We start from the raw sequence: 23,422 nt of genomic DNA on the forward strand, positions 1-23,422 counted from the left end.
CCGCCCCGGGTTAGGTTGAGGCCGCCCCGCTCCCCCAGTTGGCTGCCATTGCTACTGAGGAATTCTTCCTCGGCTTAGGAGGCTCGGCCAGCCCTGCTCTTTGTCTCTAGAGAAGACCGCAGCTCACGAGGAAAGACTATGGAGCAATATCTTTAAAAGGGTTGAGGAACGAAGTTTTTTTAAGGGGGCTGCGACAACGCGGCAGGCTCCACTACCGAGGCGGCGCACACCGCCGAGCCTCGGTAGTTGTCATGGCCGCCATGGGCACGTGACCGCGGCTCGCGCAGGCTTGGTTCCGTCGCTCTAGTTCGGTAGTCCCGGCTTGCCGACTGCCTTCCTTTCTCGTTTGAGGAGTCGGACATTGCCTTTCTTCCCTCAGGAGGACTACTGTACAGACTCCGAGGAATCTGGTAAGTATGTTAGGAGGCTGGGCCTGTTGTTTCCCCACAGTGCCAAGCAATAAGTCAAGCCTTTTTACACAGGTTCCATAGACTCCCGGATAAGTGGTCTACAAAAGTCTCCTCCTAGTGCCTTCAAACAAATGAGAGAAAGAAAATCCACGTTAGCCCCACGAATCAATGGTAGTAACAAGCTAGGTTCGCTGAATCCCCTTGCCCGCGTCTCCACTAGCAGTCGGAGTGTCTCGTAAACTATACGTAGGGGTTTAGGCACCTCTGTCCGCCTCTCCCAGTTGGGTAGTATCGGCTTTCCACAAAAATGTCTGTTCAGGAGGGGCTCGCTAGGATATGCGCCTGCGCAAGGTCACGGCATTCAACTGGACTGGGCACCGGAGGAAGAGGCTGGGTGGTAAACAGGAAGTGGACCTTCGGTACTCTGGTGGCGGTAGGTGACTCGGGGACCCAGGGTCTCCAGAGTGGGGGACCATTGTCGGTAATCAGACTTTTCTTGTGGCAGCCGGTTTCGGCGGCAGGCTCGATCAGACTGTTGTGCTGCGTGGCTTTAAAGACACCCTTCCTTGCATCTGCAGGTGGGTGTGTCGTCTTTCTACCCCACCCTTCGAATTCTTGAAAACCGGACTGCGAGTCTCTCCCGGGATAGATCGGGCAAGGGCAGAAGACACAGTATTTACCCTCTTCGTTCCTAGAGTAAAAGTGTACGGAACTTAAAACATTTGCAGCCACTAAGTGGGAGGGCGCGCTTAAATAGTATTTGTGAAAAATTTAAACTCACAATCAAGTGTATTGTGTGCCATAATTTCTAGGAGGCTTGGTTTATATGTACAGAGATGCTGTATTAGTTTACATACGTTATAAAGGAGGTTTAAATGGATGATGTTTAGAAGGTTATATATTTTTGAAGCCCTTGTTAATTGGGTTGAGTCATAAGTGAACTTACTCAATTTTTCACTGGGTACACAATGCACTTTCTCTTCCTTAAATATCTGCTGCTCTCCAAAGGCGGTTTTGCCATGAATAACTAAATATAGTAAGGGAGATGCCTAAAGTAGCTATTTTTTACATTGAGCAGCCCACGCTTTTTTCCCAATAAGAAAAATTAATTGACAACATTGTATAATGCTTTCAAATTAATTAAATCTCACCGAATTTCTACTTCTGGGATCTAATTGCCATATTTAAGTCTTCAGCTTTGCCTTCCTGTATTATCTTCACTATTCGAACAAGGACTTTTAAGCAAGTGGGACACACTTTTTTTTTTTTTTTACTGGAAAGGTGTGAAACTTAATTTTTTTTAAGTTGGAATTTCATTTAGGTAGTTTTTTAAATGTCTTGGTTTTTAAGAATCGATATACTTTTAAAATTTATTGACGTATAGTTGATTCACAATGTTGTGTTAATTTCTTCTGTACAGCAAAGTGACTCAGTTATACATACACATATTCTTTTTCATTACAGTTTATCACAGGATATTGAACATAGTTCCCTGTGCTGTACAATAAAATCTTGTTGTTTATCCATCCTGTATACTAGTTTAGGCTTCCCTGGTGTCTCAGTGGTAAAGAATCCTCCTGCCAGTGCAGGAATCGCAGAAGACATGGTTTCGATCCATGGATCCAGAAGATCTTCTTGGAGGAAATGGCACCCCACTCCAGTGTTCTTGCCTGCAAAATCCCATGGACAGAGGAACCTGGTGGGCTACAGTCCATAGGGCCACAGAGTTGGACACAGCTGAGCAACTGAGCACGCACACATGCATACATTGATTCTTATTTGCTATTCTGTCAAAAATATATTTATTATAGAACACATGCTATACCCAGTTAGCTGGCCTCAGCAGTATCACATGGGAAATACAGTTAATTTAAGGCCTATTTCTTTCAAGTAACGTTGGCAGTCTAAATAGGGGTCGCCATGTCTAAATAGGGGTCGCCATTTGAACCTGTTTTGGAATTACATTTTCCTGGTCCTATGCCTGTTATATTTTCAGCTGTCCAACCAAAGTCCAGTGCTCTGCTACTCAAAAGTGTAGACTGGGAACCAGCAGCATCAACTTCTGAGGTCTACCCCAGACTGTTGAATCAGAACCTGCATTTTTAACAAGAACTCCCACCCCTTGGCGCAAGGTGATTTCTATACACAGTTGAGTTTAATCATTACGGCTCCAGCATGTTTAACATTGCAGTTACTGTGAGCATATTTCCAAATACTTTTTTTTTATACGCCTTACCTAAATAAACATAGGCTGCTATAAATGGACAATTGAAACAAGGTTGACTGTGGCAGTGAAGTATTTTATATACATATGTCTGTTTTATATATTTTTATATGAAAGTATATATCCTATGGTAATTTAAAATTTTTACTTAAAAATATTTTAGTACTATTTACATTGCTTATTAAATGTTTTAGTTTTAGTTTTTATACATTTCTTTTTTGTCAGTAGGAAACATCTGGAGAAAATGACACATTGGTTTCATAGGAACCCATTAAAAGCCACAGCTCCTGTCTCTTTTAACTACTATGGTGTAGTCACTGGCCCTGGTGCTTCAAAAATTTGCAGGTAAGTGTTAGCCAATCTCCACAAATACTGATTGAGCCACTCTTAGGTACAGGGTCCTTTTATAGGGCCGTGAATAGTGCAGAAGTATGTAACACGCTGTCCCTAACCTTAGACTCCTTGTTGTTTAGTCTTGAAGTCCTGTCTGACAACTTACAAATGATGTGTGGAGAGTTAAGTCATAGATTATTTAAGCTGGGTCCTAAGTTTTAGATCAGTGAGTGAGTCCTGAAGAGGCTAAAGCAGTTACAATTAAAGCGTTAAGATGTATGTTACAGCAGTACAAGAGACTCCACAAAGTCATATTTGGATATTGTTGGATATTGACCGGATGGTAAATTAATTGAGTTCTGAGCAGGGAGAGAGTTCCCTTTGACCTGAAATAGCCTTCAGGTTGTTCAGTAGGAGAGAGGACTTGAACTGAGATTTAAATGAATTGTATGTCTTAGATCGGGGTTGCCAGACTGTGTCCTTTAGATTGGCCCACAGCTTGTTTTTATAAATAAAATTTTATTAATTAGAACACAGCTGCCACCCCCCTCCCCATTTACAGATTGTCTTTGGGTGCCTTCCCTCTTTACAATAAGGTTGAGTATTCCCAAGTGAGACTTTATGGCCCACAAGATCTAGAGTATTTATCTTCAGGCCATTTACGGAAAGAGTTTACTGATCCCTGACTTAGATAGTAAGAAGGGAGAGGAGAAAGTCATTTCTGTTAGGAAAACCTTTGTTCTAGGGAATGTGAATAGAGCAGTTTCGCTGAGAGATAGATACAAGAGATACAGAGAGATACAAGAGATATAACAAAAGAGATAGGTATAAGAGAGATTTTGAAGGCGATGTCAACTTGCCAGATTGACTGATTTGCTCTGAAAAGCTGAAAAGAATTCAGTCTATGAGATTCAGAACCTAGATGATCAAGACATTGGTGGTACCATTAAAGGAAAATTAAAAGAATTGCTGCTTTTGGTGGAAAGAATCAGAGCAGAAGGTAGGAAAACTGACGTATTGATCTAGATCAGGAGTTAGCAAACTTTTTCTGTAAAGGGTTAAATACTGTATACATTTGTATATATTTTAGGCTTTGCAAGCTATACACAGTCACAATTGAATTATTCTTTTTTATTTTACAGAAATAAGCTGTGGGGCATATAAAAACAAGTTATAAGTTGTAGTTTGCCAAGCCCTAATCTTAGACTCCTAGACTGTTGTTTTTGTTTAGTTGCTAAGTTGTGTCCTACTTTTTGTAAGCCTATGGACTCCAATAGGCCAGGCTCCTTTGTCCTCCACCATCTGGTGGAGTTTGCTCATGTCCATTGTGTGGGTAATGCTATCTAACCATCTCATCCTCTACTGCCTTCTTCTCTTTTTTGCCCTCAATCTTTCCCAGCATCAGGGTGTTTTCCAGTGAGTCAGCTCTTCTCATCAGGTGGCCCAAGTGTTGGAGGTTCAGCTTCAGCATCAGTCCTTCCAATGAATATTCAGGGTTGATTTCCTTTAGGATTAACTGGTTTGATCTCCTTGAGCTCAAGGGACTCTCACGAGTCTTCTCCAGCAGCACAGCGCAAAAGCATCAGTTCTTTGGTTCTCAGCCTTCTTTATGGTCCAACTCTCACATCTGTACATGACTACTGAAAAAACCATAGCTTTGTCTATATGGACCTGCTAGACATTGGTCCCAGCTTAACTGTTTCATCTGTGGCATTGGGCAGGTCTCTTAACTCCTTTGGGTCTAATTACTCATCTATAAAGTTAATAACCTAAATTAGATACTTCTAAGGTACACTTTTCTCAAATTTTGTCATTTTAAGATGAATTTAACTTTACACAAGTTGGTTTTCAGGTAATGACTGAATGCCTACTTGGAAATAGCTGGCCAAATATTTGAGCCTAGAGTAGGCCTTAAGGATTCAAATTGTTTTCGTAGTCCGGAATGACTCCCTCCCAGCCTTTAATTAAATAAGCCAACAATGGCAGATTCATAAGGTAGCCCATCCCATTTTTGGTCAGCTGCATATAGTTGTTGGTATATACTTCCTTGAATCAGCCTCCTTAGAGTTAGTACCAATACATAAACACTCCATCTGGACCATACAGGATTAAGTTTGTGCTCCCTTCTAAATATTACTGCTATGTTACAGTTGTTCTGAATCTTAAAAGTATTTGAAATGTTAGCATTATTTCACTCAAGAAAGAATTTTGAATATGTGCTCTATTCCAGGCACTTACTAAGTTCTGGATATACAGTCCCTCCTCTTGCTGCTTACAGTTTAGTCTTTCTTTAGTTATTCACACACAATTGTCTTCAGTCCTTCTCTATGTAGTATGATTTCTGGATCCCTCACTAAGCAAGCTGCCTTCTGAAATCAGGTGGAGAACTAAAACAGGACCAAGTTAGAGCCATTGATGTAGATCTAGGATTAGACGTAAAGCCGTCCTCGTAGATGAGACCTCAGAAGAAAGAAGAGCAGGGAGCCAAAGACTGAACGTTGTTGGAGGTGGCAATACAAAGGGGACATGGAAGAAAATAGAGGGGTAACTTGTAGAGATAAGAGGAGAATTGGAAATTTTAGTGCTATTGGAATCAAGGGAGAAAAGAATTTTGGAAAGAAACAATAAGTGTCTGCCACATTTATTGCTGCAGAGAATCAAAGGAGCCAGGAGATGAGGGATCATTTTTAAAATAACTAGTGGTCTCATTTTTTTTGCATATTTATGTGTGTTGTATTATAGAATGCAATTTTAAAATATGATTTTGTACTTATGTCAAATGTCAAACTTTGAAATTTTAAGAGGATATTAAAATGTCAAACTGAAATTTTAAGAGCATATTAAAATTATACACAAAAGTTAAATTTTAAATTTTCAAAAAACTATTATTGTGAGCTGGTCAGATTAATGTACTCATTCTTAATTCCTTCCTCCCATCTTAAATGCTTGTGTTAGTTTGATTATTTTAAATTAAAACTTGGAGTGCATTTTTTTATTACATAATTGCATTCATGATTTACCCCTTTAATTGGACTGAACTTATTTTAGTATAATTTCTAAAACAATCATTACTAGAAATTTCACTTATCTCCATTGTTAGTCCTAATTAAATTCATTCCTGTATCTGTAGAAAGGAATTAGAGGAGGGTTGTGTACCTGTGTTGAAGCTTTTACAGTTGAAACTTTTTAGCCATATTTACATAGATTCATTGTAATACAGCTTACTTTACTATCTGTTTCTGTCTCGCGTAAGTGACCTGAGATCATCCAGAGCACGACTGCTTGAATTGTTCACTGATTTGAGCTGTAATCCAGAAATGATGAAAAATGCAGCAGATTCGTATTTTTCGCTTTTACAAGGTTAGTTGATTCAAATGAACTTAAGTTTTTAAAAAATCAGCTATGGAGAAGTCCAAATCTAAGTAGTCTTCTAGGCTATATCCTTTGGTATGCTTGAGTTTCAGAAATGTGAAAATGTAAAGGTGGTACGTGGTCTTTCTAACATTTTGAAGATTAAATGTGTGTATATTTCATATCATGTTACCTTAGGAGAAGGGGAGAGGGGTTGGGGGTTTCTTTCAGGTACGTGAAAAAATCATCTGAATAATGTTCTAAGGAGAACACTCATTGTTTCTTGTAAAATTTAAAATGTTGTCTTCCTTTTTATAGGTTTCATTAATTCATTGGATGAATCTACCCAAGAAAGCAAGTTACGATATATTCAAAATTTCAAGTGGACTGACACATTACAGGGACAGGTTCCAAGGTGAGCAACACCAACGGTACTAAATTGAAACCATTTTTGTAACTATTTAGATAGTGGTTTAACTCATAGCTTCGGTATTACAGAAACAAAATATAAACCTGGTCAGCATTTTCCTTTCTCAGGAAATTAATGAAAAAATGTTGACCTAAACTTCTAATACAGTCTATTAAGTAAAAGCAAAATTTGTTTCTCCTGGACCACATCTGTTTTTGAGATAATCAATGTTAAATGTTAACTAGAATTGTGAAGCCTTGCTTTTTTTGTTTTTAACACCAAAAATATTTTGTACTGGGGCATAGCCAGTTAACAGTGTTAATGGTAGTAACAATGGTAATGATAGTTTCAGATGAATAGCAGAGTGACCCAGCCATGTATCCATTCTCCCTCAAACCCCCTCTCCAGAGTTCCATGTGCTGTATAGTAGGTCTTTGTTGGTTATCCATTTTAACAGCCTTGACTTTTAATAATACACAAAGAATGGTTTGAGAATTTGAAATCTGCATTCCCAAAATTGGCCTTTGCTTCCATTCAAGCAGAGCTGAGTTTTGCTTTCTCCTTCCTTTTCTTTTCTGATGGAGAGTTCAGAGGTCTTCGGTCACTCTCCCCCTTTTTTTCTCCCTCATTCCACCCCAGCTCCATACTTTTTAGACTCACAGTACTATGTCTATTTTTCTGTAATTTCAGTGTTTCTGCTGTTTTTAAAAACTTCCCCTCAAAACTTTATCAGTCACCTGAGACTAGTTAGATTGTAACAGGAAGCTGATTATAATCATGCTGAATTCTTAACTACCTTTTTTTAAAAAACACCATTGGGTTCTGGGGTTTTTTTCCGAAAAACTTTTGTTTTGTATTGGGGTATAGCCATTAACAATGTGATAGTTTCAGGTGAACAGTGAAGGGACTCAGCCATACATATACATGTATCCAGTCTTTCCCCAAACTCACCATTGGGTTCTTTAAATTGTCGCATATCTGTGTCTCGATGTGCTTTAGAGTTACCATTTTTTTAAATCAGAAGGGAAGAAAATGGGGTTGCTGAACAGCCAGGGCAGGCATCACAGTGGAGGGGGTGTGGAATTTGGATTCATACACATGGAGATGCAACCGCAGAGCTTCTGTTATGTGAATATTTGCTTCCTCAGCTATATGTTGGGGTTATAGGTATAGGGCTTCTGTGAGCAGCAAAATAGGAAATCTTACGTTAAGGGACTAATGTAATGTCAGACATTGAATAGACATTCAGTAAATGTTAGTTTCCTTTGTTCCTTTGGAATATTGTGTGTGGAATTCATAAACTGGATAGGAAGTTAGGGACCATGAATCCCTTCCAAATTTTAACATTTTGGGATACCAAGGTTTTCTGAGTAAGTTCTCATTTCCTATTTTTATTTATGTACCCCTTTGTACTTCGTCTACACTTGAAGGAATATTTATCTTAAAAACTTTTCTTTAAAAGAATCAAAGCTCTATCATTAAATTACAAAACTTTGGCAGATTCTAAAGTGTTTCCCATTGGATAAATTTGACACTTTTTCCTATTGTGCTAAATTTTTATTCCTTTTAACAACATTTCTCAGCATAGTTTTATGAGATGGTGAAGAATTAATTTTATGATAAAGGTCTTAAGTTATAATGTTGATGATTCAGTACATCTGAGATTTTTAAGTTATTTTATCCTTGATTGCTGCTTATTCAATGGAAAGTGTGCTGTGAGTGTATCTGATCTGAAAAATATCAAGTAGATGGAGTGTTCGGGAGCAAGGTAGATTGAAAGAAACAAGGGGTGGGCAAGAGAGAGCTCTTCATGAGGCTTTTATATAAATTAACAAAACTATTCTATTACTAAAGATAAAGTCACACATTTGATATGCCTCCTAGGTCACCATTGCTGGAATTACTACATGTAGTTACAAGACCTAATTCATTGGAAAGCTCTCAGTGCTGAAAAATATAAGCTCTTAAACTTTGCATTAAATTTGTTTTGGCATGAGAAACGTTTAAGGCATTTGTTCATAACTGTCATATTTTGATGTTATAACATATTAAACAGGATCACTTCTAAGTCATTTTTGAATTATATGTTTTGTAATGAATCTTTTTTTTTAATCTAAAAAGTTTCCATGTCTCTGTTCATTTTAAGATGGAGACAACAATTAAATAAAACGTACAAAGCAGAGTCACAATTCTAGTTTCTTCCCTTTGAATAATTTTTCTGTATCTTTAGTATTATGTGTGTATATAAGGGTATTACTTCTGGTTATATAAGGGTGTTCTGGTTTTTTTACTTAATCATTTGAGAGAAATACAGTAACGTATGAAGAATTTTCAGGATCTTAACAGTAGGGAACAAAAATATTATCTTCTTTGTTTTATAAGCTTTTTACCATCTTTGTGTTGTGTTTAGTGATAGAATCTGAAGGAAACAAGATATAAAATATGCTTATCTTTAAGACCTTTTTTTGGGTAATATATTGATTGACTTAGCATTCACAATCTTCTGCAGGTTCACATCTTGGCTTTTAGTTCTCTTGTTCCTCGACTTCTCTTTATAAATTGGCAACTTCAATCAAGCTAGTTAGGTCGCTGGTATCAGAAAAATCTTAATCCTTTCTTGTGCTTTAACAGTGTCATTCCTTCATCTGGGATGTCTTTGTGCTTCCCTTCTAGCCATCTTTCAAGGCACAGTTCAAATTCTGTTTATACCAGTAAGCCTTCAGTCATTCTAGCCTATAATCTTTCCTCTGAAATCTGTTTTCTTAAAATATGGTAGTTGCTCCAGAAGCATCAGGATACTTGTTAAAAATGCAGATTCTGCACACTTCCTAGACTTTTTTTTGTAAGATAAGTTCCAGAAATCTGTGTTTTTAAAGCTGTTCAGTGTACAGTAACCTGTGGGAACCACTGTTCTCATGTTTACTGTTAGGAAGTACATACTGGACCTTCATGTTGTCATTTCTTGAATTTTTATTTTTAATAGAGGATAATTGCTTTACAGTGTTGTCATGCTTTCTGCTGTACAACACTGTGAATCCCCCATAAATATACATATACCCCTTCCCTCTTGAGCTTCTCTCTCACCACCCCCATCCCCATAGTCATTTATTGCTAATTATATGTGTGCTTGTGTCTTATCTCCCCACCAGTATTAAATACAAGGACTCTCTTCGTTTTTTCAGTGGGTATTTAGTGCTATGATTTTGGGTAAGATTTATAGCAGGCTTCATATAGAGATGTCTTAATCGTGGACAGTACTTAATGATCATGTTTATAATTCTAGTGCCCAGCAGGATGCTGTTTTTGAATTAATTTCCATGGGATTTAATGTTGCTTTATGGTATACCAAATATGCTTCAAGACTGGCTGGAAAAGAGAAGTAAGTTAAAAGGAGAGGGTTATATGCATATGTACTATTTTTCAAATATTTCAAGCCTCATGGTTAAAAAAGCCTACTGATTAAAGTACCACTTCTGATAAATGTAAGGTTACCTCATAATGTTGGTATTTTTAAGTACCAGAATCACAGAGCCTACTGTTAAAAGCAAAAACAGTCTTAATAATCTTGTCATGGGGATGGTCTTTCTAACTAAAACCTCAAACTGTGAAAAGAGAAAGGTTGACTATTTGACTACATAAAAGTACCATAAACAAAGTTTAAAACAAATGACAGATTGGGCCTAAGAAATTGTGGTACATCCGACAGATTGTTTTTATAATCTATGCTGTTACAAATCAACAGAGAAAAGACCAACAAATCAATTGAAAATAAGCAAAGGACATAAACAGGCAATTCACCAAAAAAGACAAAGGCTTATAAGTATGTGAAAGATGTTTTGAAGGATTAAGGGATTGTGAAATAAAATGAGATACAATTTTTACAATAGTACAGGTGAATGTTATCAATAGGAAACTGGCAACTACCAACTGTGATACAGCTGAACGTGGGAATAATAATATGCAGCCATTTAAAAATGGGGTTGAATTGTATGTGCTGATGTAAAATAGTGTCTGAAGTAATTTAGGTGATTAAAACGAGTAGAGTGAATACTGTGTATGTATGTGTTTTTCAAGTATGTGCATGCTTTACATGTATATTGATTTATGCTTGTTTATGTATGAAAGTTATTGGGAAGGAAAAGCAAGAAGCCTTTGTCCAGACCCCTAGACAGGAACTCTTTTTCACTTGTCATCTCTTCTTTTTGGATATTTTTCATGTGCATTTGTTAGTTTTCTAAGTGTTAAGTCAGATTTTTTAAAAGGAAGAAAACATAGTAAAAAACACAAATGATTGACTTTTGCAGTTTTATGAGAATGTGTTAGTTGTGGGTTTTAATACCAGAAGCAGGATTCATCCTGTAGCTAATGTCACCTCTCTCCTTCAGCATAACAGAGGATGAAGCAAAAGAAGTCCATCGAAGCTTAAAAATTGCAGCTGGGATTTTTAAACATTTAAAGGTAACAATAATAGAATATATTCTTAATACTTTAATTGTTGAGATAATTTTTATTTCCTTCTTGGGGTGAAGGAATTATTTAATCATGTAAAAAGAACTAGTATGTGTTGTTTTCCTTACGTTAAGTACCTTGTTGACGAGTGCACCCAAGTAACAGAATATTGTCTCCACTTCAGAAAATCATCCATGACTTTTACAATTAGATGACGCAGGTGGTACTTCACTGCTTGTTTTTCTGTCTCTTCTGAAAAGATAGGAGAAAGCAAAACACAAAAATTGATAGTTCTCAGCATTTCTCCTTGCTGTCTGCCTCACTTGCCAGGAGTGTTCATGATTCTGCAAAATGGAATTTTCTGAGTATATTCTCTGTATTAGAGTGAAAATACTAGCAGGTCAGTCAGTTATACGCTAATTATATTAAATTTCTTGGAGATGTGATGGGAATAAGGGAAAAGACTAAAATGTTTTCCAACCAGAATTACCCCCACTTCATTCTAATTAAACTAATATTTACTGAAGCCTCCTGGAAGCCAGTGTTGCACTTTCTCATGATGAGATAGATTTATGGTGATGGAAAGAGCTGTGATCCTGAGTCTGCTACAGAATTGAGCTTCTTTGTATCTGCTAGTGGTAATGTGAATAAACAGTTCTGGTTCTCATGCAAAAGGGAACTAGGTTACCATGTCAGTGAAACATTTTCTAAATTGAGAATATGACTTGCATATCTAAGCAATTTATTATGACCCAGATTTTGCTCTTGAATTTATCTTTACAAAAGTTTATTAAAAAACTTTAAAATTTCAGTGTACGGGAACTTTTTTTCTCTGTAAGCTTCATATTGCTCCTTTATACACAATTTTTATTTGTACCCTAAATTTCTGATGAATCCCCAAATCAGGTGTCTCATAACTTCCATTTTCTTTATCTCTAACAACTGAGTTAAAATTTGGCTTCTTTGTTGTTTTTTTGTTTTTGTTTTTCTCTCTCAGGAAAGTCATATCCCAAAGCTCATTACACCTGCAGAAAAGGGGCGGGATTTAGAGGCACGACTCATAGAAGCTTACATCATCCAGTGTCAGGCTGAGGCTCAGGAAGGTATCCTAAATATTGTAAGATTTTTGTTGCTGTTGTTGTTGAAGAATTAGCGTTTCACTCTTCCTTTTTAAAAATAAGTTAGCTGGAATTAAGTTTCAGAATTTGGAAAATTTATACTGAGGAATGACTTTTACTTTTAGCATTTGCGTCCATTTTTCATTAGCAGGAAAGGACTTACAGTTTAATGACTTAAGAGGAGTCTGATTTTTTGCATTTCTGGCAGCATAAAATTAACTCTGCAACTCATCTTTGCATCACCAGCTTTTTTTTCTCTTCCACTGTTTGGCTTACCTTGAAATCTTCACTTTTGAATGGCAGGAAATAAAGAGTTATGTGAAAATAATGAGACTTCATAGGCTTTTGTTGTTCTTTATTTCAAACTCTAGTGCCCTGAAAGTATTTGTTTCCTCTTATATCATGCGATTTTGTAATAGTGGTTTTCTGTGAGTACTAAGTAGCTAGTGATTTACGTAAGGAAATGATACCAGAACCAACAAACTCAGTGTTTGGTTTGTTTACATTTGTATTTTCTGTAGCTTACTTTTCATGTTAAAACTTTTAACGAAAAACTTACATGGATTAAAATCCTGATAGATAGGAGACTGTCTTTTGCTTTTATAATTGAACTTAAGGTGAATGCAAGTGAACTTAATCCTACAATACACTTCATTGTGTTTTGGTTATAGTAACAATTGCTCGAGCAATTGAGCTGAAACATGCTCCTGGACTAATTGCTGCTCTGGCATATGAAACAGCCAATTTCTATCAGAAAGCTGGTAAGTTTACAGTTCTGTTTTTTAGTCTTTAGGTTTTCAGAGTAAGCTGTTGGCTTAGTAGGCAACAAGCAAAATCAAAGGACTTTCAGATTGTTTGATCATTTGCAAAGCTGGAATAATATGTACATTATTTTATTATTTTATTACTCTTTTTTAAAAGAAAAGAATTACGGATGTTCACAGTTGATAGGCTCCATACTGTCTACTGAAAAGGACGGTGCTGTCCTTCTTAACCAGTTATGTCTAATAATTAAACAATTGTTTTTCTTTTGAAGTGTTTTTGATCTTTATAACAACTTTATATTACTGTCCTTATTTAGACAGGAAACTGAAATCCAGAGAATTAGCATAACTAATTTGTAATTTAACAGCTTGCAGGTATGAGGCTGGGACTAGTGCTCAGGTCTTCTCAATCTGGTTTTCTTTTCAGTCACTTACTTAAGAAACATGCATATGCTCCTGTTTATGGGATGGTTACCCTTTTAGTTGCAGAGTGTACCAATTCGCAGCCTAGGGAAGAAGAAAAACATGTAACCACATTATTATAGCATGAAAAAAGTGTTGTCACAGGGGTGAAATAAAAACCTAAAGGATTTGGGTATGCTAGAGAAAGCTTTCTAAAGGAAGTTGGTGGTTTAGCCTGATTTTGAAATAGAAATTCTAGGTTTGCTTGAATGCTTTAGCTTATGGAAAGATTAGAAAATTCTGTAGTACGTACAGAGATAAGAAAGAACTTAGTGCATTCTGGAACCTTTAGACAGATGCTCTTAGCTGAAACAATGAGTGGTAGGAGCAAAGGGTAGGAAAGTATGCATGTGTGAGATTGCAGATTGATTCGTAAGCCTATCTAAGAAGTTTGGCCTTTGTTCAGTAGCTGTTTGGGACTCCTTAAAAAATAAAACTGATAAACACCTTAAAAGAAGTAAAAGTGACTTAATTGGGTTTGAATTTAAGAGCCCTATCATTGCAAGCTGAAAAATGGGCCTGCTAGTGAAGTAGTAGTAAGGCTGACCATAATCACTTCTTCCTAAGTACTATGGACGAAATAACGAAAGCTTTGACAAAGACAGGAGAGGAAGAAATAGATTTGAGAGGTGTTGGGCAGGAGATATGATCATGCGTATTTTATACATGATGCAGCGGTGGGGTGGTAAACAAGGGTTAGGAGAGTATCCTTGTTTCTGACTTGGATGTCTAGAGTACTCTTTGTATTGCTGTTTATATAAAATATTTAAAGAGATACTCTGATAGTATTCGTATTTCTCTTGAAGTTCTCAGTCATTTCTATTTTTATCATTATCTCCAACTTAAATTACATGAATCATCAAATCAAAGAGGTGCCCTGGTATTTAACCTGTCTTATTGTATAGTGAAAGGATAGTTACGGGAAAATGAATCACTGTAAATAAAGCAAAGTTTTTAAAATGTAAATGCTTGAGTTTCAGGTGTGAATGGCATTCTGCTTTTAGCATCTGAACACATGAACTAAAAGTCTTCTAGTGAATCAGGGTAAAATTATATTTTGCTTTTTAAAATGTAACCTTAGATCATGCTTTATCCAGTTTGGAGCCTGCATACTCTGCTAAATGGAGAAAATATCTTCACTTGAAAATGTGTTTCTACACAGCTTATGTAAGTATTTTTCACCCAAAACAATGTGAGTTACTGTCTCTTGAGCCCCTTGAGTGCCAATTCTGTGATTTGTCCAGGCTCTTCGTTAGCATTTTGTAAATAATGGACAGCTCTCAGTAAATGTTCCCTGACAGTCAGTGCAACCATTGTGGAGTAAAGTGGGTGGAAGGAGATGATGTAGAGCTGGGTTATAGCAGTGGAATTGCTGTTTGATTCAAACCCACTTAAGCTGCAACCTTCTGCAGACTTCATAAGACTTCTCTATAATTTTGTCCTGTTCATTGGGAAAGGTATTTACTAATTCTAATCTTAAGACTTAACCATACAATATATCAACCTGGGTTGGTGAAGAATCATTAATAAAATTTCTTATAGCTTATAATCTGCTTTTAGACACACTGCGTAACACCATGTGCAGTCCCAGATTTGATGTAGATATTTGAAGAGTAAATAGCCTACTCTAGTCTGGCAACTTTTTCTTAAAACCTGGTTAGTCCTTAATCTCAAAGTCCTCCTTCCTTCTCCCCTCTGCATTAGCTTAGTAATTTCCCTCCTTTATTCACTCTGCCCTGGTTTTTTTTTTTTTTTTTTGTATACCAACAGAGATGGGGGTTAGCTTATTCAAGGAAAGAAGGGATTGCATTGATTCTTCCAACAGTGGACAAAAGCATTTCTTTATCTGATGCATATAGAAAACAGTGACAGTGGAAAGCATCATTTGAGAAGAGAATGAATAAAAATTTGTGTTATTTTTTTTTTAAATCAGGCTTATTGTTATCATGGTCAGACTTTGTTGGCTAGTGATAAATGTGGTGAAGCAATCAGGTCGCTCCAAGAAGCAGAAAAATGTAAGTATCCCACCAGAATATTAACTCCCCTTTTAAAAACTAATGTTTTATCAGAAAGAGGAATAGGCAGTTAAAAGAGATTTTGGCTGAGATCATGAAAGGGAATGAGATTAAGTGAAGTATTGAAGAAAATAAAGAAGTGCTTCAAAAAACTCAAACTTCTAGAACATATCTACCTACCGCTTAACACTATTGTTGGTACTGCTCTTACACTAGGTAAAGAGCAGCTCTGATGAATAGCGTTTTTAGTATAAATAATTGATTATAATAATTGATTATGTAATTGATTATAATTTAGTATAATAATTGATTATAATCAAATAACTTTATATCCTTTCACATTCAGTTTATGCAAAGGCAGAAGCATTATGCAAAGAATATGGAGAAACCAAAGGACCTGGACCAACAGTGAAACCTTCGGGACACTTGTTCTTTAGGAAACTTGGAAATCTTGTGAAGAACACTCTAGAAAAATGTCAGCGAGAAAATGGATTTATGTGAGTACAACTCAATATATGATTTTAGTAATATTGATAATGGTATAGTGTATACAGCCAGCCCTCTGTAGTCTGTGGGTTCCACATCTGTGAGTCCACCAACCACTGATGGGAAGTATTCAGGGGAAAACAATTCTAGAGAGTCCTCAAAAGCAAAACTGCAATTTGCTGCAGGCCAGCCACTATTTACATAGTGTTTACCTGAGTTCAATCCCTGGGTTGGAAAGATCCCCTGGAGAAAAGAAAGGGTACCCACTCCAGTATTCTGGCCTAGAGAATTCCATATAGTCCTTGGGGTCACAAAGAGTCAGACATGACTGAGTGACTTTCACTTTACGTTCTAATAGATATTTTAAGAATGTAATACCTAGTAAGGATCTCAGCCTAGAGATGATTTGAAGTTTACAGGAGGAAGTGTAGGTTATATGCAAATACTACTTCAGTGCATGTAAGGAACCTGAGCATCTGTGGATTTCAGTGATGAGGATCCTGGAACCAATCCACCAAAGATACCAAGGGACAACTATATTTATAATGTTTAAATAGTAATATTGTTTTAATAATACCACAGTTTGTTATCCCTATTCCTATATGTTTCATATCAAGTTGCATTTAAGTTGAGCATTAATTTTCCATTTAAATTGTTGATAGAATTCACTTATGTTGAAACTAACTTTATTCTGCTTCTGATAATGACCCATAAAAGCAGATTTTAAAATACACATGAATTGTTAACTTCAGCCCACTTCTGCCATCCTTTCTCTTACCTTTGTTTCTCTGCCATCCCTTCTCCATCTGTTAAGCACATATTAATACTTATCTTCTGTTGACATATTCATCTCCTTCTAGTTTTGGTCATGTGTAAAGAAGGGAAATCAGTTTTCCATCAGTCCTGTCTAGTTTTGTCAAGCAGTTTTCCATTATTAAATCAGCGCTGTTCAAGCTGTAGAAGAGCACCTGTGTAAGCTGGGAGAATTAATTTTGTCCCTGCTTTTGTCTCTTGGGTTCTTCCCTTTATATTCTAGTTCTGGTCATGCTGTGCTCTTTCACTTCCTTGAACATGCCCAGTGTTCATCACCTCAGAAAGCATCCCTGACCCCCCAAAAATGGGTTAATTGCCCCTCTTTTGTGTTTTCACAGCACGCTACATCCCTCATAGCTTCAGTTACATTGCTCTGTAGTTGACAGGGTTTCTTGACTTTGTCACCTACTCATCTGTAAGCTATGTGAGGCAAGAAATTCTTTTCTATGTTAATCTATGTTAAATTGTCATTTTCTTGCATAGGCTTTTGGACACAGATAGACACTCAAATAGTTAAAAAATGAATGAATGAATTGCTGTTTATATTTTTTTTGCAGTTACTTTCAAAAAGTTCCAACAGAAGCCCCACAACTGGAACTCAAAGCAAATTATGGTCTCGTAGAACCTGTACCTTTCGAATTTCCTCCTCCAAGTGTGCACTGGACACCAGAAACATTGGCTGCTTTTGATCTCACCAAAAGACCCAAGGATGACAGTGTATGAGATGGATTGTTTCCATTCATTCACAGAATTTTCAGAGAATTCAGACTTCACAGTTTGATGTTGTTCTCTAAATAGATAACGTTTGTCTAAATGTTACGTTAGCTAATTACAGTGCTTTGTGTAAAATCTACTGTAGAACTCTGAGATAAACCTCTAGGCCTCAGTTGTCTTCTGATTTCTTACATAGTTGATGGATATGTTTTCAACACATTATCTTGCCATTTTACAGTTTGTCAGAGCCTCTTTTAGGAGGAGTGTGGGAAGACAAGTCTTAAAAGGATGTCTCATCCAATGTTGATAGTGCTATCGCAGTGTTGGTTTTGATTTAGCATAGTGCATGCTATTTGAGGATTTGACCTAATTTCATCATTCTGTGAAATCATCCAGGGGCAAAGTAGGACTTCTTTTATTCATTTATATCTTTAAGTATATCTTAGTGTGCTAAATAAAATGGTAGATTAAGTGGAAGTTTTGAGGTTTGGCTACCAAAAGACAAGAGGTCTGTGAAGAAAAGGGATAGGAATTACTTTGCAGAGATAGCCCCTTCCTTGAAATTTTTTTTTTAATTTTTTAAAAATTGTATGACTGTTTTTGACTGCACTGGGTCTTTGTTGGGGTCCACAGACTTCTCTGGTTGTGGTACACAGGGTCAGTAATTGCAGTATGTGGGCTTAGTTGCCCTGAGGCCTGTGGAATCTTAGTTCTTTGACCAGGGATTGAACCTATGTCCTCCTGCGTTGGAAGGCAGATTCTTAACCACTGAACCACCAGGGAAGTTCCTGGTTTTGTTTTTTATATATAGTTTTCTACCCATACTAAAACCATTATTCCTAAAAATAGCAATTTTTGCATCCTGTTCAGCCTTTTAAAATAGTCCTGAGAGGTAGCCTGTTAGTATCACAAGTTATCTTTGAACTTAAGGGTTCCATGTTCACAGATCGGTCACTCAGTTTCCCCCTCCTCAGGAAGACTAAGGATACCATTAGCTTGATTTTTGCCTGCCCATCCAGGTTTGTATCTTCAGTGAAAATGTTGCTTTCTGTTTTGTCTTTAGTTGAATTGGTTGGTACGTAGCTTCTGGCACAGCTTTGGTAGTCTCAGTGATACATTTTAATATATCCCCTTTATATTACTGTGAAATAGAATAGACCTAGTGTTTGTTTGCCAGATCTTAGTTTATATACTTACACTGTACTTTTCTTTCTTCCTAGGCTAAACCCAAACCAGAAGAAGTGGTGAAACCTGTGAAAGAACCAGATATCAAACCTCAAAAAGACACTGGGTGCTACATCTCCTAAAATACATTGATCCAGTGTGCACTTTGAATTTCTCTACCAGTGGATAGGATAAACCGTGGAACTTCATGTATCTTGGCAATGACTTCTCTAAAGCCTATAGATTAATTTAGTACATTCAGAGGGAATCTTCCTTTAGTTTATTCTTGATTTCTAACACGGTAGAGATGTTTTCTACTTTGTTTCCAAACTCCTTTTGAATCAGGACAACCTGCAGACAATTTTTGTTGCACCTATAAAGGGCATATTTGGGGACTGGGTTTTTTCTCCGAACATCTGGGTAGTAGTCAGTTTCAGGTTAAACACTATAGGCCAGAATCATGTGGTTTCAGGTGTTTTTCTATCTTCACAAAGAAAATTTTATTTTCCTTCCTCTTATTTGATACCAGAAGAATGACAAGAATCAGTTTTTAACAGATAGTTTTTTCCCCTCTCCATTATGTCAGCTGGTAGCACAGACTTGTTATATTCCGTGTCAGTTATCTTTTCTGGTGGGGAAAAATATTACTTTCAGTTAAGGATCAAAAAATCTTCATACCAAATCACTTACACATGTTGGAGTGTATAACTTACTCATTACGTTTATAGGTATATTAAGACCATCCAAAAACTTAACTCCTCTGCTGGTAGCCCTGCACTTCATTTCAGCCTCAATAAACAAACCTACAATATTTTTTAAAGTAGTTTTTGTAATGGATTTTTTTTTACCTAGGGGACAGAACTTTGTAACAGCTCTTAGTGTTTCTATGTGAGAAGACAGTGAAATGTTTTTGTAGAAGTCATATATTGCATGATGAAAAGAAGGAACTTGAAAACTAAACAAAATAGGTTGTCCTGAATTATACTTGGTAAATCTCTACTTCTTTGTTGCAGAAGTTAGAGTAATGCCTTTGTTAACCTGATTTCAGTGTAAGTGGTTTTTATATAGTTTTCTAATAACACTTAACCTTATCAGAATTGTAATGCTTTAGGTCAAAGGCCATAGCAAAAACTTAGCCAACAGATATGGTATATCTTAAAAACAGCTTGTAATGTTTGAAATAGTTTAGTATATACACAATTCTGGAAAATAGTGGATATTTAATACTTTAACAAGAATCACCCCTGTAGATTTGTCTTCCTTTGAGTTTCCTAGGGTGTTAGCTAATTTTTCTATTATAAATGACAGGTTGGTTCAAATAATAGAAATAGTAGTATATGTTAAGAGCTTACTCCATGCTAGGCACTGTGCTGAGCACTTACACAGATAAACCTTTGAATCTACACAGCAATTCTGTGAGAAACAAGTAAAATCTGCACAAAGTATTGAGATAGGAATAAACATACATTAGGAAGAAGGCAGTGGCACCCCACTCCAGTACTCTTGCCTGGAAAGTCCCATGGACGGAGGAGCCTGGTGGGCTGCCGTCTATGGGGTCACACAGAGTCAGACACGACTGAAGCGACTTAGCAGCGGCAGGAAGAGTAAATATATTATGCCTATCTGAATCAGTATTGTGTTCAAATAAATGATTATTCAAATCATAGTTTATATTCTTGGGGGAAAAAAGCTATATAGAATCAGGGTGGTTTTTTTAACATATGCAAATGCTAATTACTCCTGGCTGTGTTACACTTAATATTTGAAGCTGCAGTTTCCAGAATAAGTGAAGTAATAACTGGGCAGACATTTAGTTTTATTTTGTTTATAGAAAAAGACACTTTAATTTCACTGTATTTTCTGTGCTTTTCTGCCATTTACTGATAAAACTTTAAACAGTACTTGATTCTGGCTTATTACTCTTGGCCTAAGATCTATTTATTTTAGGAACTAGTGCTTATTTAGCCTAGTTACTAAATTTTCACATTGACATTTCTATGGGTCCTACTATTATATGTGGAATGAAAACATGTAATAAATGCACAGGGCTTCTGTAAAATGCAGTAAATACTGGTATTAACATTTAATCAATTGGCAATTTCAGCATAAGCAGATAGTAAATATTCCATTGACTCAGCAAACGTGACACTTTGTGACAACTATCCCATTTTATATATTTATGTATATATATATACTGTCCTTTGAAGTGGTGTTGGAAATTTGGGGAAGTTAACAGATATAACGAAGTTGCATGAACATCTTAGAGAGATGTATCTATTTGTGTTAACTGTTGCATACTTAGTTTAAACCAGATCATGACAGCTAACATCCTGCTAAAGGTGTTAATACACTGAATTATCTTTTTATTTATGAAAATAAAAGTGATTTTACTTACAATTTCATTGGAATTTTTTGTTTTTCAATAAATATTTTTCATGTTTATTAAGCTGGTAACAAGGTTCATACAATGTAAAATCATAATTCTTTAAAGTTATATTTTAAAATGACAGATGCATTTGTATCTGTTGCTTTATGCTACATGAATTCATTAAAATATTCAATGCTCCTTGACCTCTTCAGTTTCTTCTTTGGCTTACTGGTACAGCCTGCATATAGTCTTTTTCTTTTTTAATATTTATTTATTTGGTTGCAAAAGACCCTGATGCTGGGAGGGATTGGGAGCAGGAGGAGAAGGGGACGACAGAGGATGAGATGGCTGGTTGGCATCACCAACTCAATGGACATGAGTTGGGTAGACTCCGGGAGTTGGTGATGGACAGGTAGGCCTGGTGTGCTGCAATTCATGGGGTCTCAGAGTCAGACACGACTGAGCGACTGAACTGAACTGAACTGGGTCTTAGTTGAGGCATTCAGGATCCTTGATCTTCATTGTGGCATGAGATATCTTTAGTTGCAGCATGTAAACTCAGTTGGGGCCTGTGAAGTCTAGTTCCATGACCGAGGATCGAACCCAGGCCCCCTGCATTTGGAGTGTGGAGTCTTAGCCACCAGACCACCAGGGAAGTCTCCAGCCGACATGTGTCTCATTCACAGTATTAGCCAGCATGCTGCAGTCTTGTGTACTGTGGTGAACTAAGCTAGGGACTTTATCACTATACAATATTCTGCAGAGAACTTTGGGAGCTTTGAGGTGGCATTTAAAGTACTATATAAATGTACTCAAAATCATTCAGAAGTATTGCCTTCTAGAGTAATCATGGTATAGAAAATAAGGCATTTTTAATCTCAGTATGTACGTAAAAATAAACGTCATTTGGTTTACTTGAATTTTGTATCTAAAGACTCAGTTACTTGATTAGAATTTACATTTTTGTTTTAAGAAAAACTTTTTGTAGTAAACTATAGAGATTAAAATAGTTAATCTGGAGGGAGAGCCTACTGTGAACCATAGAAGAAAAACCAACATTGGGCTGTGCTTATCCAAAAGGCTAGAGCTATCATGCAATTCAACGTATCTGATGCCTGTGATGCGCTTGAGGTGAGTCTCAGAGAAAATGTTGGATTACCCACTGGCTTGATACTGTCTACAGCATCTCTGGTCCTTTGCCTCAAGCTATTCCTCAGCTTTCTGGGGCTGGCTGGGCAGGGCCTCAGGTGGCTGGAGCTCCCAGGCTGCTCACCTCCAGAATTTTGGACGAATTTCCTAGATCATCTGCTAGGATGTAAGAAAAGTTGACAAATACCCCAACAGGATGGGTAAAATACCCCAATAGCACAGGTATATTAGTAACGTCGCTTACCCATGGTGTTTGGGTGCATGTACAGCATCTAGTACTGAAAATAAAGATTAACGGAAAAGTCCTGCCAGGTGATCTGTCAGCATTTCTCAAAGAGGAGCGGTGGTTTGTTTCTACTGTTCCTTTATTCATATTTCCTCCGAATTCCTCAGTCTGCCTGCCTGGGGTGAGTCACTGATTGGAGAGGGCCCATGTCCTCGGGTGAAATGGCATAGAGAAGCTGGGAGTGAATACTGCCCTCTGCCCTCTGAAGTGGGGCTTCAACTGTCCTGTCCTTTCAAAGCTTGCTCTCCCAACCCCCTCGGAAAAAGAAGGGAGCTGGGGTCACCGCAGGCCCCTATAAACAGGGCTGATAAACTCTCGGTGGTTACCCAATGCCAATTCTCTTCTGCATTAATTTGAAAAAAAATTTTTTTTTTTTATTAATGAAAACTGAAAGAACTCTAGGAAATTTAAGGTGTTATACCTTCCCAAAGTTAAACGCCAAGATGTAGAAGTATTGTGCTATTTTGTTGCTACAGCTGAGCATGCTGTGTTTCTGTGAAGGAGTTAATTGAAATGTAATGAGTGTGTAAGTGTAATGAAAAATAAGGTAGCCATTTCAACATCAGGAACTAATTATAAAGCTGCTCTTATTTTTCCAATCTCATGTAGAACCCTCCCCCACCCACTAAAGTGAACTGACTGTATGATTCACGTATTAAACAAATACTGAGCTCCGCCTGTGTCAGGTACTGTAGGGGCAGGAGATAAAGCGGGGAGCACACAGGTAAAACCCCTTCCACCCTGGCTGGAAGGTCAGGCAGAGAAGGAAGGGGAGAGGGAGACAGAAACGAGGTTAGTGAAGTACAGATGGTGTTAAATGTTGATAAGTAATGAGACAAAACAGAATGAGGTAAGCTGTAGGGTGGGGGTGGTGAAGGAAGTGGGCGGGTGCTATGGAATTCAGATA

The 23,422-nt window shown here is 37.1% G+C and overlaps 1 protein-coding gene across 14 annotated transcripts; it reads left to right on the forward strand.

Annotated features, from left to right (window-relative positions):
• The first annotated feature begins 305 nt into the window (after positions 1-305).
• BROX (BRO1 domain and CAAX motif containing) lies at positions 306-21,283 on the forward strand. Of its 14 annotated transcripts, none has more exons than XM_060396332.1 (14): positions 306-410; positions 1,950-2,109; positions 2,863-2,979; positions 6,221-6,327; positions 6,637-6,733; positions 10,011-10,106; positions 11,113-11,185; positions 12,174-12,279; positions 12,966-13,055; positions 14,602-14,687; positions 15,454-15,535; positions 15,882-16,032; positions 17,392-17,551; positions 18,769-21,283. In XM_060396332.1, the coding sequence occupies exons 2-14, from the start codon at positions 2,027-2,029 to the stop codon at positions 18,853-18,855; spliced, it is 1,335 nt and encodes a 444-aa protein (XP_060252315.1). In that variant the 5' UTR covers positions 306-410; positions 1,950-2,026; the 3' UTR covers positions 18,856-21,283. The 14 variants fall into 14 exon arrangements, with proteins under 14 accessions (XP_060252315.1, XP_060252316.1, XP_012042480.1 ...); XM_060396333.1 differs by lacking the exon at positions 1,950-2,109 and adding an exon at positions 2,407-2,542 and having other exon boundaries at positions 2,860-2,979; XM_012187090.4 differs by lacking the exon at positions 1,950-2,109 and adding an exon at positions 2,407-2,542.
• Positions 21,284-23,422: the final 2,139 nt, after the last annotated feature.

This window comes from Ovis aries, chromosome 12 (genome assembly GCF_016772045.2).
Source record: "Ovis aries strain OAR_USU_Benz2616 breed Rambouillet chromosome 12, ARS-UI_Ramb_v3.0, whole genome shotgun sequence".
NCBI lineage: Eukaryota > Metazoa > Chordata > Mammalia > Artiodactyla > Bovidae > Ovis > Ovis aries.